General features: G+C 32.9%; 1 protein-coding gene across 3 annotated transcripts in view; it reads left to right on the top strand.

Annotated features, from left to right (window-relative positions):
• LOC106464694 (collagen alpha-2(IV) chain-like) overlaps window positions 1–14,913 on the top strand; it is a 168,913-nt gene that overhangs the window by 143,881 nt on the left and 10,119 nt on the right. For all 3 annotated transcript variants that reach the window (XM_022392462.1, XM_022392463.1, XM_022392464.1), the window contains 6 exons: window positions 713–888; window positions 7,881–8,124; window positions 10,124–10,216; window positions 11,672–11,743; window positions 11,936–12,058; window positions 13,334–13,573. In XM_022392462.1, the coding sequence (XP_022248170.1) occupies window positions 713–888; window positions 7,881–8,124; window positions 10,124–10,216; window positions 11,672–11,743; window positions 11,936–12,058; window positions 13,334–13,573 (948 nt within the window). The remainder of the gene's footprint in view (window positions 1–712; window positions 889–7,880; window positions 8,125–10,123; window positions 10,217–11,671; window positions 11,744–11,935; window positions 12,059–13,333; window positions 13,574–14,913) is intronic.

Below are 14,913 nucleotides of genomic sequence, written 5' to 3'. Positions count from 1 at the left end.
TATATATATATATATATGTTTATCACAATAAATGATATTATCAACAGTTTAAGGATTTTTATTTTTTGGTCTCTTACTTATACAAATTATAAAACCACAAAGCTTTATGCTGTAAAAGCAGGAAGGTGGTCACTGCACAAAGATAATTATTTCTCATGATCCCTTGCTTCTAGTTTTGTACAGCTGTCAATATACAATAGAGCAAATATGTACCTGTTCCTTTTCATTATTTTTAATTGATAACATAATTGTAATTTTTACCTTCTATGTAAGTTACAACCAAACATATATGCATATTGTACTGTTAAAGGAGACATATTCTCGGTAATTTAAATATATATTTAAATGAAGCATGTTTTCACTTATAATAATTGATTCCTTTTGATTATTAAAAAACAGTTTGATAATTTTTCTTCTACATCTTCAAGTGAAATCAGATGCTGTATTTTTATAATTTTACATTTGTTGTAGGAGAAGAAATAATTTGTAAATGAAATGTGTTATATTTCTTTATTAATGTTTTTAAAGGATGATGCTTGCAGAATACTATATTCTTTTTATCTTAAAACCCGTTATAGACAATACCTTTTTTCAGTAAAATGTTATTTCTTTTGACAGGTGTATTTCTTTTCTGTTTAGCAGAATTTTGGGTGTGACTTAAATGTTACAAATTAGAACAAGATATATATATTTACTTTTATCTTGGAAAAAGGATTTGATGGATTACCTGGTCAGAAAGGAAATCAAGGTCCACAAGGAGTAGGACTGCCTGGACCTCGTGGACCAAAGGGAGACAGAGGTCCTACTGGGCCTCCTGGGATTCGAGGATTTGATGGCCAGAAGGGTGAACCAGGGTTACCAGGCATGCCAGGTGACAGAGGTTATGATGTAAGAAACCTATAATTTTTTATGAGCTTGTTTTGATTTTAATTAGTTTCTAGACATCAATTTTTATAACATCTTATATGTACATGACCATTTTATAGAGAAAAGTTTATATTATGTAATATATGCAAAGGAATTGCACTCTACATGTTAAAGATGATTTTGATTAAGAGAAGTCATTTTTACACTAGCTGTATAATTCAAGTTTGTTTCACTGTTACTTGAGCTTTTTCAATGCTTGTTTTTCTTGGAATGCTATTATATTACTTAATGACAAGTAATATTCTTCAGTATAATTAGAATTACAATCATTAATTTTTGTATAGTGAGAGGTTATCTTTTTAGGCCACCCAGAATGACTGGTAATATGAAAAGAAAGTATCATCTGATCCACATGTTTTTAATAACATATTAAAACATTTATTTCTATGGGCTAAATAACTTGTTTTATCTTGGCACAGTAACAACCAACATACAGCATAAACCATTCTGGAAATATTAACAAATTCTGAACAGGAGTTTTATTATTTAATGGGTAGCATTCAAAACGAATCAGAGCTGTTTGTCCAATGGTGTAATTAAATTGAAGAAGTATGAAGTATTTTAATACCTGGTGTTCATTTATATGATTCAGCGTTAATAAAAAGAAACAAATATATAAGTTACAAAATGAAAATAAGGTACTATACTTTTTGTACAAGTTAATTATATACTTTGTGTAAGATCCATTTAAAGGAACAAAGTTTATAGACTTGTTGGTAAGTAGATAGCTATAAACAAATAGCAATATTTTTTTGCTAACTTCTTATTATAAATATTCCAAACAACATATGTTGACAAATGTTTTATCTGATAAAGTTATTATTAAACACACTCAGCTTTAATGATGATAAGCCTTGCCTAAAGTAAAGTTCCTGATTTCTGTTCATTTGAACCTGTATTTTCTTCATAGAACATTGAATGTGAAAATGATAACAAAGCTTAATGCACTTGTAGGTATACTGACAATATTTTTTAGCTAAAATGTTCAGGTTTTCTGACATTACCAAAATAAGTTATGCACTAAAACCAAAAAATGAAAGTTATTTGGCAATAAAAAATGTAACTTACTTCTCAGAGTTATAAGTATCACTAATGAAGCATTAAGAATTCTTAATTAAACAAATGCTTTTAATTTCAAAGCTATAAAGTTTTCATATTCTTATACAAATGCTCCAAATTCTCCTCATAGTTCATTAGATATAGTGGAATTGCTCTACATTATGACATTTTATAGCCTCACATGAACTCTCATTTTTTACAAGTGAGGATTCTTCTTCCCATTGCTTGATTTCTAGAAAAAGAGGCACCAGATCCATATCTATGGGTGTGGAGAAGATTAAATTTTTAGTTTGTGAAGATAACAATTCAAAAGTTATTGCGGCTGTTACTTTGGATGGAGCTGGAGGAAAGTTATGTAGTTAATGGCATTAGTCAAATATAAATTTTTCATTCAATCAAGACAGTCTTGAACTAATTATAGTGTTTCTACCATTATATTTAAAGGAGAAATCTGGCAGAAATTAAACGCTACTCCCATCATATTTTGAGCACCAAGTTTATTCAATTTTGTGATATTAACACACTTTTTTGTTGATGCTTATGAGATTAAAATAGTTTACAGACTCCCATGAGCTTTTCAGATCTTTCGTGATTACACCTTAATTTTTTAACTATATAAGTTTTGAATTTAATAAAGAAATAATGAACAATTTTGGAGTCCCAGGTGACTGTTAGTATAACAGTTCATTATACAGAATGTTATTACCTCAGTCATTTAGTTAGATTAGAACCTGTGAATACTATGGTGATATCTACTTAGTTCAAATGCATCTTGTACATTTTGGCTAATCCTTGGTTAACTGTATTACTCTGGCTACCAGCTCTTTTACTTGACCGTGTATTTGGTAACTTGTTTACATGTGTCACTTACAATAAATTCTCTAGCTTTTTACTCATGCATACCTTTGATGAATTTAATTCTGGTGTTTTTATTTTACAAAATTATTACTCAATTTTCCAAAAGTGTACTTCCTCCTTTCACCCAAAGCTATCTTGACCTTGATTTGCCCTCTAAGATTGCTAAAATTTTCAATAGTGCACCAGTCTATTATACCCCTTCACTTTTGCACCATTGCAGCAATGTGTGTTGATCGTATGACTATCCTCCACCAATCATACTGCACCCTCTATACTGGCACAGATAGCTTCCTCTACCATTGCAGCACAATCCTCACTTTCTCGGTTGGCATTCTAGTGTATAGACGTGTGTTTTAACTCATTCTCCATGTGATTGATCAAAAATTTATATCAGTTTCGACTTCTTTTGTTTGGTTTCCATTGTTTCTACTTGCTTCTTTTTTAAATGTTTATTGTTTCCGAATTATACTTTGTTCATATGAATTCTAGATTTAATATGGCAGATGATAATCTTCCTGCCATAAGTATACAATGGTTCTAACACTAGTCCCCAGGACTCGCGGGTTGGTGATTTCTGCTGGGGGAGCACAGGCTTTCATTCTGAGGGGAATTTCATGTCTTACGTTTAGCCAACGATTTTTCTTTTCAAGTTATGATTTCTGTGCAGAGGAATAGAGCTACTCTATGGAAAGTTTCTTTCTATGGCACTTTCCACCTGCTACCATTCCTCCTTGTAATCTGCTGGGTTAGGTATTGTTCTTTTTCCTGGGAGATCTGTGGTAAGTTTTCAGTGTGCATTTCTCATTTCCTGTAGATATACTCTTGTTCAGTGAGATTATGTGAGCTCATGTGGATAGATCTAATTTATTTCCTTGATAATTTAGGTCATTCATATCTCCTCTGCTCAGTGTTGGGTTAGTTCGATTTTTATACTTCTTTTACCATCTAGGTTACTTTAGTTTAAAACTTGCATTTGAAGTTTATTTATTCTTTTATTTTTGTTTAAATTTTTACTTCTTTTCACAGCTAACTTTATTTAGTTTGTAAGTTCTTTTTTTTTGCTACTAGTCACATCTAATTGGAGATTTGGTTTGAAGTCAAACTTTGTTATTGTTAACTGGGTGCCATTTTATTCCCATAATCTTCAGGGTAGGTTTTATTTTTCTGTCTTTTGTCTTATAGATTCATTGAGTGGACATATAAATTTGATATTTAAGGGTCGTTTCTCTTCTCAGTTCCTTTAGTAGTTTTGTACTTTAGGTTTGATTTATTGTTTTATGTTTTTGGTCGAATTTCATAGTTTTGCATGTTTATTTTTCTGTATGTTTCTAAGTTTTCTTAGTTCATTGGTAATGAGTACTTTCTTTAAATTCTTTAGCTTCTGTGTCTTTTTGCCTACACTCATGAAAATTTCATGGTTTATATGGGTTCTATCTGTGGGTTTCTTCCTTCCATTCACTCCTAGTTCTCCTTCTCTCCTCTCGAGATTGCATCTTGTCCAGTCATCATGCCGAGTATGGTCGAGTCCTTCTACACAAAGCAGATATCAAAGAGATGGTGCCCAATCAACCAGGATTTTAATCCCGTCTTTGTTTTGTCTCCAAAAACACGGGTGTTTGGAGTCGTATCATTGATGTGTTCTGGCTGTATCATTATCTGTAGATGCATTGCTTCACTGTAGAGTTCTATCTCTCACTTTGATGAGTTTTTTTGCCTTATCTTTTTTCATTTGGTTCATCTACAAGGGTTCTGTTATCTAGTTCTGGACACTACCATTCTGTCTTTCTTCAGATCTGTTTGTATTTTGGTCGAATGGTATGCTATTTTGCACATCATCTTTGCATTCTGGGTCTTCAAACTCACCATTTCATGTTCCGAGTCTGTCACTTACACCCGCTTTTTGGTGGGTCATGTTCCTGAAGTTATGAATCTTGTGGCTGATCTCTTATTATGTCCCAACCAGATTCTCCTCAGAAATGTCTCTTTATCCTCATGTATTTCTGTGGGTGGGTTCTCAACAGACACCACATAAATTTATATGTCTCCCACTCACTGGAATACCAAACTTCCTTCCTTTTTGGTCTCGAGTTCCTCACCCCTCAATTCTGGGGGTGGATGCTTTCAGTCAAGATTGGAGGGTTCTTCACCTATGTAACTACCCTCTGATCAGACTCCTCTTCTGTGTCTTTTCCCTTATCCAGACCACTCATTGTTGTGTTCTGCTGGTTGCTCTGTATTGACTGGGTTAGGCCTTTACTGGAGCAGCAGATCTGCCCTTTTTGCAAGTTTCGAACAGTAGTCCACCCGTTACCCTTATCAGCTGCTCATGGAGGCACCTATAATTGGCTGTTAATTCAGTTTGAGAGGTTCTTACTGTGACCTATCGAATATCTTTTCCATTTGGGTGTTTTTCTTTTTTCCACATACATCTCAGTTGGGCCAGCCCTACTCCTCCTTAACTTCGTTCAATGGGTTTTCAGTTCGATTACAGCTCATGAAGTTCTATAACTTTTTTTTGGGGGGGGAGGTGATCTTCCATGGTAGCCCTTATCCCCTTATGTCATATGTGAGCTCCTTTGTAAGCTATTCATGACCAATGTAATTTTGCACATCGGCAGGTGTCCCACTTCCTCCTCCTTCTTCATGAATGCATCCCTTTGGGGATGGGGGCATGGGTTGATCAACTGGAAGATTCAGGATTTTTGGTCTGAGCCTGAGAGGTCTTATTCTATCAAATCCTGGAGCTTCTCAATGTAGGTCGTGTTTTGGTTCATTTTCTCCATCTGGCCAGAAATCCTATGGTATTCTGATTTTTCTTTAGTGGTTGCTTATCTCAATCACCAGGGTGGCACCCATTCTCTATCTTTGTCTATTCATACGTTGGATCTTCTTTTTGGTCCTACATGCTCAATATTCCTATCATTGTGTGTCATGTTCTGGGTGCTTTCACTCTTGTCATGGATTGGATTCCTGTCCAGACAACATTTATCTGACACAGTGGTCTCTCCGTTCTGTTGTTTTCCAGTGGCTTTGACTTCAATGGGATATTGCTAGCACACAAAAATATAGTTAATAAAAGGGAAACAAACAAGTACAATAAAAATGTATAATTTTATAAAGACAGTAGGGGTTTATATATATATGCAACATAGTGAGCTATAGTAATATAGAAAGTTTTAATGCTATAATTTCAGTTTTTAAGAACATTTTTTGTATATTAATGTATGCAACACAGTAAAGTTGGTATGAGCTTTTGTGGTTTTATAGGATTTAACCTTTTTTTCAGCAACTAGAAGGCAAGTTAAGAATATATCTTAATGAGTCTATATATGACCTATTTTGAAAGTAGGAAATATGCTTGTTAAATAAATGTCCAATAGTTAATCTGTGACGTACATATATCATGGCTTAACAAATCATGGGAAATTTTTACAGTTCATTGAATCTGTTGACTCTGTGCAAATTTATGTTATGGCTTGCACTAAATTTATTGAAAAAAGAAAGATAATTATTTTTCAACCCCCCCTCCCCTTCCCAAATTGAAACAGTGTGCAATCAACACTTATACAATGTGCTGGGAAGGTAGGACACAACACCCTTAAATATCACAGAATATCTTTACTATAATCATAAAATTTGAGGTTCATTTCCTGCAAGGGCACAGCACAGATAGCCCATCTTGCATCTGTGCTCCTTGAATAAGTATGATACAGATAAACAATATATATATCATGGTAGAGTCAGATGTATTTGCATACCAAAATCTAATGATTTGATAATGTGAAGGGAACTTATAATGTTGGGATTGGATAATTTATATAAATTATTTTTTTCTAGTTTTTCACAATATATTGTTAGTTTTACATGTACACAGAGGCTTTCCAATTTTGATATATGGAAGATAAAAGTTACAATACATTTGATGTGTCTTCTGGCAGAGAAAGTTTAAATTTTATGTCAACAGTTTTGAAGGATATGCATCACCATATAATTTTTTTTAACTTATTAGTCAACATTTGTGGGATTCAGTATAAACTGAAGAATTCTTAAGATAAAACAATAAAACCCCATAATCTGAGCACTTTCAAAAGGTCCACCTTTTAAGAGTGCTCATGGGTTACAGGGTTTTGTCATTTTGTATTAACAAAGATGTAATGCTTTTAGCAATTTTTTGAAAGGTAAACTTAATTAGATATGAATTAGAAAATGTGCATTTGCCGGATGTTTTTAAGGTTTTTTGTACCAGCCTATTTCTTTATTTGTTACATTTCTAGCATTTTGGATCTACTAATGCTATGTTAGTACACAATTCAAAAATAATGTTATGAACATTGGGTATTGAAGTGTCAGTGGTCCTAGTAAATTTTCTGGTGAAAGGCTATTTGTAACTTAATCTTTTTTCCACATTGAGATGTAAAACAGAACTAAAAATGAGCTGGAATCTTACTTTGTTGTGTTGACAGGTAGAAATTATTTTACTATGTGTACACTCTCAAAACAAAGAATCTTTATTATTCAATAATACTTTAGCTTAATGTTCAAATCTTACTTTTTTGCATAGTGGATATATTTTTGATTATAAACATAGTATGTATGTATGTCTGTATATATGTGCTGCCAAACACCACCTGAAACTTCCCTTTTTTTTCATGTCATTCAAGAAGCTCATTGTGTATTGTCTAACTACAATTTGATTATGTTTCTAGAAAGTTTTTCTTCTCTGTGAAAAATGTATGTGGAATTAATTGATTAAGAGGAGAGAAGCTGCTGTAATTATATTCGAACTGAAAAAATTTTAGTCACCGTAGCAAATCAGCATTGCCAAAATATCTGATTCTATTACTCAAATAAAATCTACTTTAAGTAATTAATGTTTGTAAAAGTATTATTGACATGCAATTTTTTTCTGAAAAATACTGTAAGTACCAATTTGGTTAGGTCAATTACATATCAGTTGTTTTTCATTTATGTAGACATTTATATAACAGTATGACAAATATCTGTCTTTTGTAAGCTTTTGAAATGTTTGTGAACAGGGAAAGCCTGGACCAAGAGGACTTCCTGGGCTACCTGGAATTGATGGGCCTCCAGGACCCCCTGGAAAACCTGGTGACATTGGTTTGCCAGGGTTCCCTGGGCCAAAAGGAATTCGAGGAGCACCTGGTATACCTGGTTTAACTGGACCAAAAGGTGATGTGGGACCACCAGGTAGAGATGGTATTCCTGGATTGTATGGCTTAAAAGGCAATAAAGGTGAAAAAGGACTTCGTGGGTTTCCAGGTAAGGATTTGCTGATTGTGACATTTAGAAAAATGTCACTTACAGTTGCCAAAGAAATCTGCCTCACTATTGTGTTAAAAGGAAAAGTAGCAAATGGAGATAAAACTACACATTACTAATGATACAGCACTTGTAGAATTGTAACACACTATTAAATGTCTTAGTAACTAGGAGGAACTTCAAGATTATATCAACAAAAACAAATCTTATCATAACAAGTATAGGCAATGCAGAAAATTTCAGTCAATGTTTAAACCCAAAAAGTCATATCATAATGGATTGAGATTAGATAATGTATTATCTAATGAATTTTTGACAATGTTTACACCCAAAGCAATCTATATCAGAAAGGATTGAGGTTTGGTAATATATAATTACATTAAGAACAGAGATTTCATAAGATGGATATTTTTTGGAGACATACAAGTCAACTCACCTATTTTTAAGGCAGTACCACATGGGAAACCACCCCTGGACACAAAATGACATAGACTATTAGAAAAATGGGACTGTTTAACTGATGGATGCCATGTCAAGAATGTGACTGTGATCCTGTAATATGGTAGGCCTACATCTGGTATGTTGTTGTTGCAGTATGACAGGACCATATTCAAACATGTACAAAGTCATCATCTGTTTCCCACTACCTGGAAGAGGGGGACTGTTAATTTACCATTCACTCATTGTCTTTAGCATAATCCACACAGTTTCTCCCCATCCAGTGGTGTCCTATATGCACCTGATCCTGAGGGAAAAGACATGGTGACCCAGACTGGGTTTGTCTCTCTAATATACTTGAGTAGATATACTGCCTATTTTTATCACGTAGGCATTTCAGCATAATTTTTTAGCAGGTGGGTGGGTGTAATATATATTGTACTTTCTAGTAGGTTTATTTCTTTGTAGAAGCCAATCCATTTTTTACTATTGTGTCATATGATGCTGTGCAATGGCATGAGGTGCTACCATAGAAATGAGTGAGTGGGTGGGAAAGATTGTAAGTTGTCTGAAACTGTCCACCCTATTAGGTTTCTTTTGTTACCAAACCTAAATCTGTTTGAAAGATCTGTTGTGGGTGTTCAAAGTTGACTGGGTTGTTGATACTTCCCATGTTAAACTTTTTCTTGTTGACACAATTTCAAGGCTACTAATGATCTCTGAGACATTTTACTGTATTCTCCTATTCTACAGTTAATGTACCCTTAGCTTTGTATAACTTTGACTGCAACTTGCCATTTTTCATATATAACATGGGACTGGAGTAGATTTTTGTAGCAACAGTAGATGGTCCTTTATAAAAATGACATTCATGCAAGCTCATAAAATTGTATGGAAAGTTTTTCAGATAATCTGTAAATTCTTTTATATCTTACACGTAGCTACTATGAAAGAGGAGATTCTTTGAGGTGGTCAGTTTTTAAAATGATTTAACATTTGTTCACCTAAACTATAAATAGATAAGGAGCTTTAAGGCTTGATTTTGTAACACAGAATTCATGTGAATATTTTCACAATTGTTTCTGATTGTCATCTAAGGTATGATATTTGAATAAGAAAATAAGTAGACATTGTTCATCAAAATTATGTAATATCTTATGCTTGGATGTAACTACATATTAGGAACAAGTTTTAGTGTATTATAGTTTATACTAAGTTTAGATTGTATTTTAATCGTGATGATAAGGTTAAAATGGACAATAACTATCAGCTGAACCTATTTTTTCAAAGTTCTATGAAAGTTTACTGTGCAGAAAGGTAGTAATAAAGGTATTACATTTACGTTTCTTTTTAGATATATTTTATCAGCACTTTATAGAGAAAATTGTACTCATTTATTGTTAATTATGCAACCATATATATCAAGGAATTATCATTATTGATGAAAATGGTCCAAGACACCACTGTCAAATTTAGTAATACAACTTTAAACTGGATGTTTCTTTTTTTTTACTGTTTACACAATCTTTTCTTTGTATTTTGTTAATTTTTACTTTGTAAGGACAAGGGTTTGGAGAAAAAGGTGACAGAGGTCCTCCCGGAACAGAAGGTTCAAAAGGAGAAAGAGGAATTACTGGACCTCCTGGATTTCCTGGTAAGAATTCATTCTTATAATTAGTTTCAAAATGTTAGAAATGTACTCTTATTTAAATTCCAACAGATTTATTAGTTATTTTTCTTGCTTTTAAATTTCTTAAACAAGTATTAGTTAAAAGAGCCATTAATGCCTTTAATAGCAAATTTTTACATGCTTGAAAATCTATATGTAAAAAAGTTAAATTTCCATGATTGGGGTCTTTAAGATTACTTATGGCAGATGTGTTAGAGTAATATTAGGCACTCTCTTCTTTTTTTTTTATAAGTTTATATTTCTAAGCTATATAGATTTCTATTAAAAGTTTGTATTTATTTTGGTCACTAAGTAGAAGCATGCCAGCCATATCCATTGTTCTGACAGGTAAAACATGTTTAAAAACCTACAATTAAATATCATCTAATTCATATCAGAAGTACATGTATCCATCTTTTTGATGTAAGTATAATAATGTATTAAGTTTTAACCAAGTCCCATTTTTGTTTAAAATTTATGTTTTATAGTATTTCTGTTGAAATTTTAACTTTAAAATAATGCATTACAAGATAAAATAATTGCTGTTTATTTGCAATATGAATGTGATTCTATTAATGTATAAAGTGCTTTAATGTTTTTAATCTCAAAAATAATTGTAAATGTTTGTATCATACTGTTTATTTAAAAGTTTTAGTTTCCATTTGCTTATAAAGTCACCTCCAAAGGCCAAGATATATTTTGTATTTCCTACATTGTAGCCTGTACTCTGGAGACTTCATTTCTTTTGGTTATGCAACATTATATTTTTATTAAGGTTTGTTTTAGATAATAATTATATATATTTGTTTACACACATAGAGGTGAGTACATTATATTAAAAATATTTTGGCATTTCACCATGTTGTGACATTCTGCCATGATCTGTGCATTTTGAGAATAGCCCTACAGCATAGCTTTTATTGCAAAAGGCCTGCTGTAAGGCTATTATATCCAAAACATACTACTTCCTGCATGCTTTTAAACCATTTAGTGCATGAATATGACAGTTTTCTGGTATCTGTTTCAAAAGTCTCTTCACATAGAAATCTGTGAAGACTTGACCAGTATGTCTTGGTATTGAATAGCAAGAATGCCTGTTTCATTTTCCAGTTGCTTGAAAATGGTTGAACAGAAGATATAATTAGAAGCCATATCTGGTGAACTTAAACTCTATTTCCTCATATTTTCTATTTCCTAAAGGTATTACTCATGATAGAAGTCCCTCTTGAGCAATAGCTTTAGTTTTGAATTTAGTTTCACACTAGAAATCTTAGTTTTCATTTGTGTACAAAGCACCATCATTGTAATCTATATATGTATACAATTGATGCAGTGTGTAGTATTATATCTGTTTTATTTACATATCTCACTTTGAGTTTAAGTGAATAAAATTGAAAAACACAAGATATTTTTAGTGAGTTTTTTGTTGTTGTTTCAAAGGTGAAAAAGGAGATCGTGGCCCAAGAGGATTAGATGGACTTATTGGGAAAGACGGACCTGCAGGATTACCAGGTAAACTTTTGTTTTATAGAACTTTATGGATGATAGGAATAATCTACATATGCATGTTATCTCAACTTACAATTAAACTCATTTACAGTCTAGAAATATAAAGGAGCTTTCTTCTTTTGAAATTTAATATATAATTCTCCATCTTAAGATGAATCAGTCTGTAACTGTATAACATTTAATATGTGTATACAGGAGAACCAGGACCTGTAGGTCCCAGAGGACCACCAGGTGAACCAGGCCATTCATATCGAGGAGAACCAGGAATTCCAGGTAAACCAGGTGAGGATGGACTTCCTGGAATTGATGGAAGTAAAGGTAAGTTTCCTAATCTATATTATAATAACATCTTGGGCTTGAGTGTGGGTATATTTATAAAATACTAATTGCAGTTTGTTTGAAGAAGTGACACTCTTTGTACATATCTGCTACAGTAGTTGAGCATAGACAGCATTTATAGTCAGGATTGTGGATCCAAGGGTCCTTTGCATCCTTATCCACCAAAAGAAAAAAATAATTGCTTTACACTTTGTGGCCTTGGTGCATTATAAGGGTGATGATGAAATCACACCATTCAGTCAGACAGGAGTAACTGGGAGGTGCTGTTAGCTAGCTGCCTTCTGTCTAATCTATCTTTGCATGATTATTGAAAAATAAACTTATTTTCGTATAAATGGATAAATCAATCACCAGAACAAGTTTCAGGGCAAGTGGATAACCATGTGCCCTCATGGAATGCTCATTACACTCACAGCATGTAATTGTATGTACACTCTCTCATAAATTAAAACCGATGAATCAGTTTTCTTTGAAGATACTGTGAACTTTGAGTGATATTTTGAAACGTATAATGAGAATATTAACCTTTCATAACAGTTATGGATTTAAACCTGTCACAAACATGGTTCCATCAAAAAAAGTGGCCAGACTCAAACTGACAGTATTGTTCTGGATATGGTTTCTGACATGTTTAGTGACCAGAGACTTTAAGACAGATTCCCACAGTGCCATGAAGGAGGGCTTTCTTTGTCTCTGGATTTCAGTCCCAGAAATTTATAGTTACTACATTGTTTTGAAAGACCATGTATATTGAGACAATCCTCATGCTCTAAGACCTGAGAAATAAAATTCAACACAGTCTCCAAGTAATTCATTTGAGTTCAACATTAAGTCATGTGATAGTGAATGCTTCCCTTCACTTGCAGAATGTGATGCATTGGCCACATTGTGTTTGATGATACGACTTTTTGATTTATCTAGTATCAATTTTCCATGCTTTTTTAACTTTACCCAAGTTTTATCATATTGTTGCATTATTACACTAAAAGTTATTTCAATAGGAAATTAAGAAATGTTTAAATGATTACTCATTATATTACACATATCCTTTTTTTCCAATTCTAGATAAGTAAAGATTATTTCCAAAACAATGTTGTAAATGGTAGTCAACATTTTTATTAATTCACTAATACATTTTTTAACTACATATGGATAAATACTGTAGTAAAATGGCACCAGAGTGAGCAGCCTTAAGTTTTTTTTTTTGAAGATGTCACTCAAAATTTACTAACTTCATATATATTTGTTTTGTAGGAGAGCCAGGTCGACCTGGTCTACCAGGACAGCGGGGAGAGCCTGGAGATCCTGGATATGTGGGTCATCCAGGTCCAAAGGGAGATCTTGGCCCATCAGGACCACCAGGACTGCCAGGAACAGGATTTCCAGGCCCTAAAGGAAGTACTGGTTTCCCTGGAATTCCAGGACAGAAAGGAGATAAAGGATTTGAAGGCCTTCCAGGACCCCCTGGTTTACCTGGAGTTTCAGGAAGACCAGGTTAAATCTATTCTCCCAGATGTATTATATCATTTTCAGTTTTTTTTATAACTGTGTGTAAAAGACTGTGAATTTGGTACTGTTTTTATGCAGTCTATTACAATACAATTTATGGATGTTCTCTCTTTTCTCTATTAATATTTGCTAATAAGTTATCATTAAAATCCAACATGTGTTTAGAAAGCTAGGAAATACTGTATTGAAATCCATAATCCTACACATAATAGTTAGTAAAAGTAATGTTTGTCAACATTCTCATTGTTTTCACCCTCTGTATGGAATCAGTTTATTTCAGTTTTGATCACAATTTTTCAGAACAAACATAAGACATAGCAGTGGGATCTATTGTTTCCTCAGGTTTAAATGATATTTATAATGGACAAGTTGAATGACACACATGCATCTGCACTTGCAAACTCTGAAAAATGGATGATATATATTGATTTACACCTATTTTATAAGAACTTTATTCAAACTTGCTCGAGAACCTCCTATTTTAGATGAATTTGTAACATTTAAGTATTATCTTCACAATGGAAACTGAAATCAGTAAAGAATTCTCATTCCTAGGTGTCTTACATTCAAAAGATCACATTTTTCTTATTTCAAATCCTCTCATCCTCAGTAGTTTAGCGTGGTATCATTCACACCTTACAAAAGCAAACTGAAGACCTTTGCAAATTCAATAATCTCCAATTAGTCAAAGAACCTACTAGAAACAATGCTATTTTAGATTTATTGTTAACTTTAAATATAGAAATGCTTGAGAGGGTAGAAATTGGGGAGCATCTGGTTGCAAGTGATCATTGCTCTGTTAGGTTCAATGTTTTGCTACATATGGAGATAAGGAATAATGATATTTTGATTACAAATTTCGAAACAAATTTTGAAGGGATGCAACAAGAATCATCTGTTGTGAATTGAGCAGCTGAGTTATTTGGAAACACTGATCAGATGTGGAATTTTTTAAATATTCAAGGTAAACATATTCCTCATAGAAAGAAAAGGGTAGCTGCAAGTAGAGAAATCAGGTTGGCTCACAAAGAGTATAAAAAATAAAATTAAAGAAAAGCATCATAAAATTAAGAAATTTAAATTGGCTGGTATTATGGGAGATTTAGAAGATTATAGAAGATCAAGAAAGTTGGTGAAACAGGAAATTAAGACATCAAAAAGGATGTATGAGAAAAGATTGGCTGAAAATGTAAAAATTAATTGTGAGGATTTCTTTAAGTACATTAAGAGTAAACAGAATGTTAGGATGGGGGTAGGACCCTTGAGGGATGATAAAAGAAGGTCATATCTGATGATTATGAGATGGCTGGGTTATTAAATTTTGC

Source organism: Limulus polyphemus, unplaced genomic scaffold (assembly GCF_000517525.1).
Source record: "Limulus polyphemus unplaced genomic scaffold, Limulus_polyphemus-2.1.2 Scaffold1721, whole genome shotgun sequence".
In the NCBI taxonomy this organism is placed as follows: Eukaryota; Metazoa; Arthropoda; class Merostomata; order Xiphosura; family Limulidae; genus Limulus; species Limulus polyphemus.
This window is presented reverse-complemented; position numbering and strand designations above follow the sequence as displayed.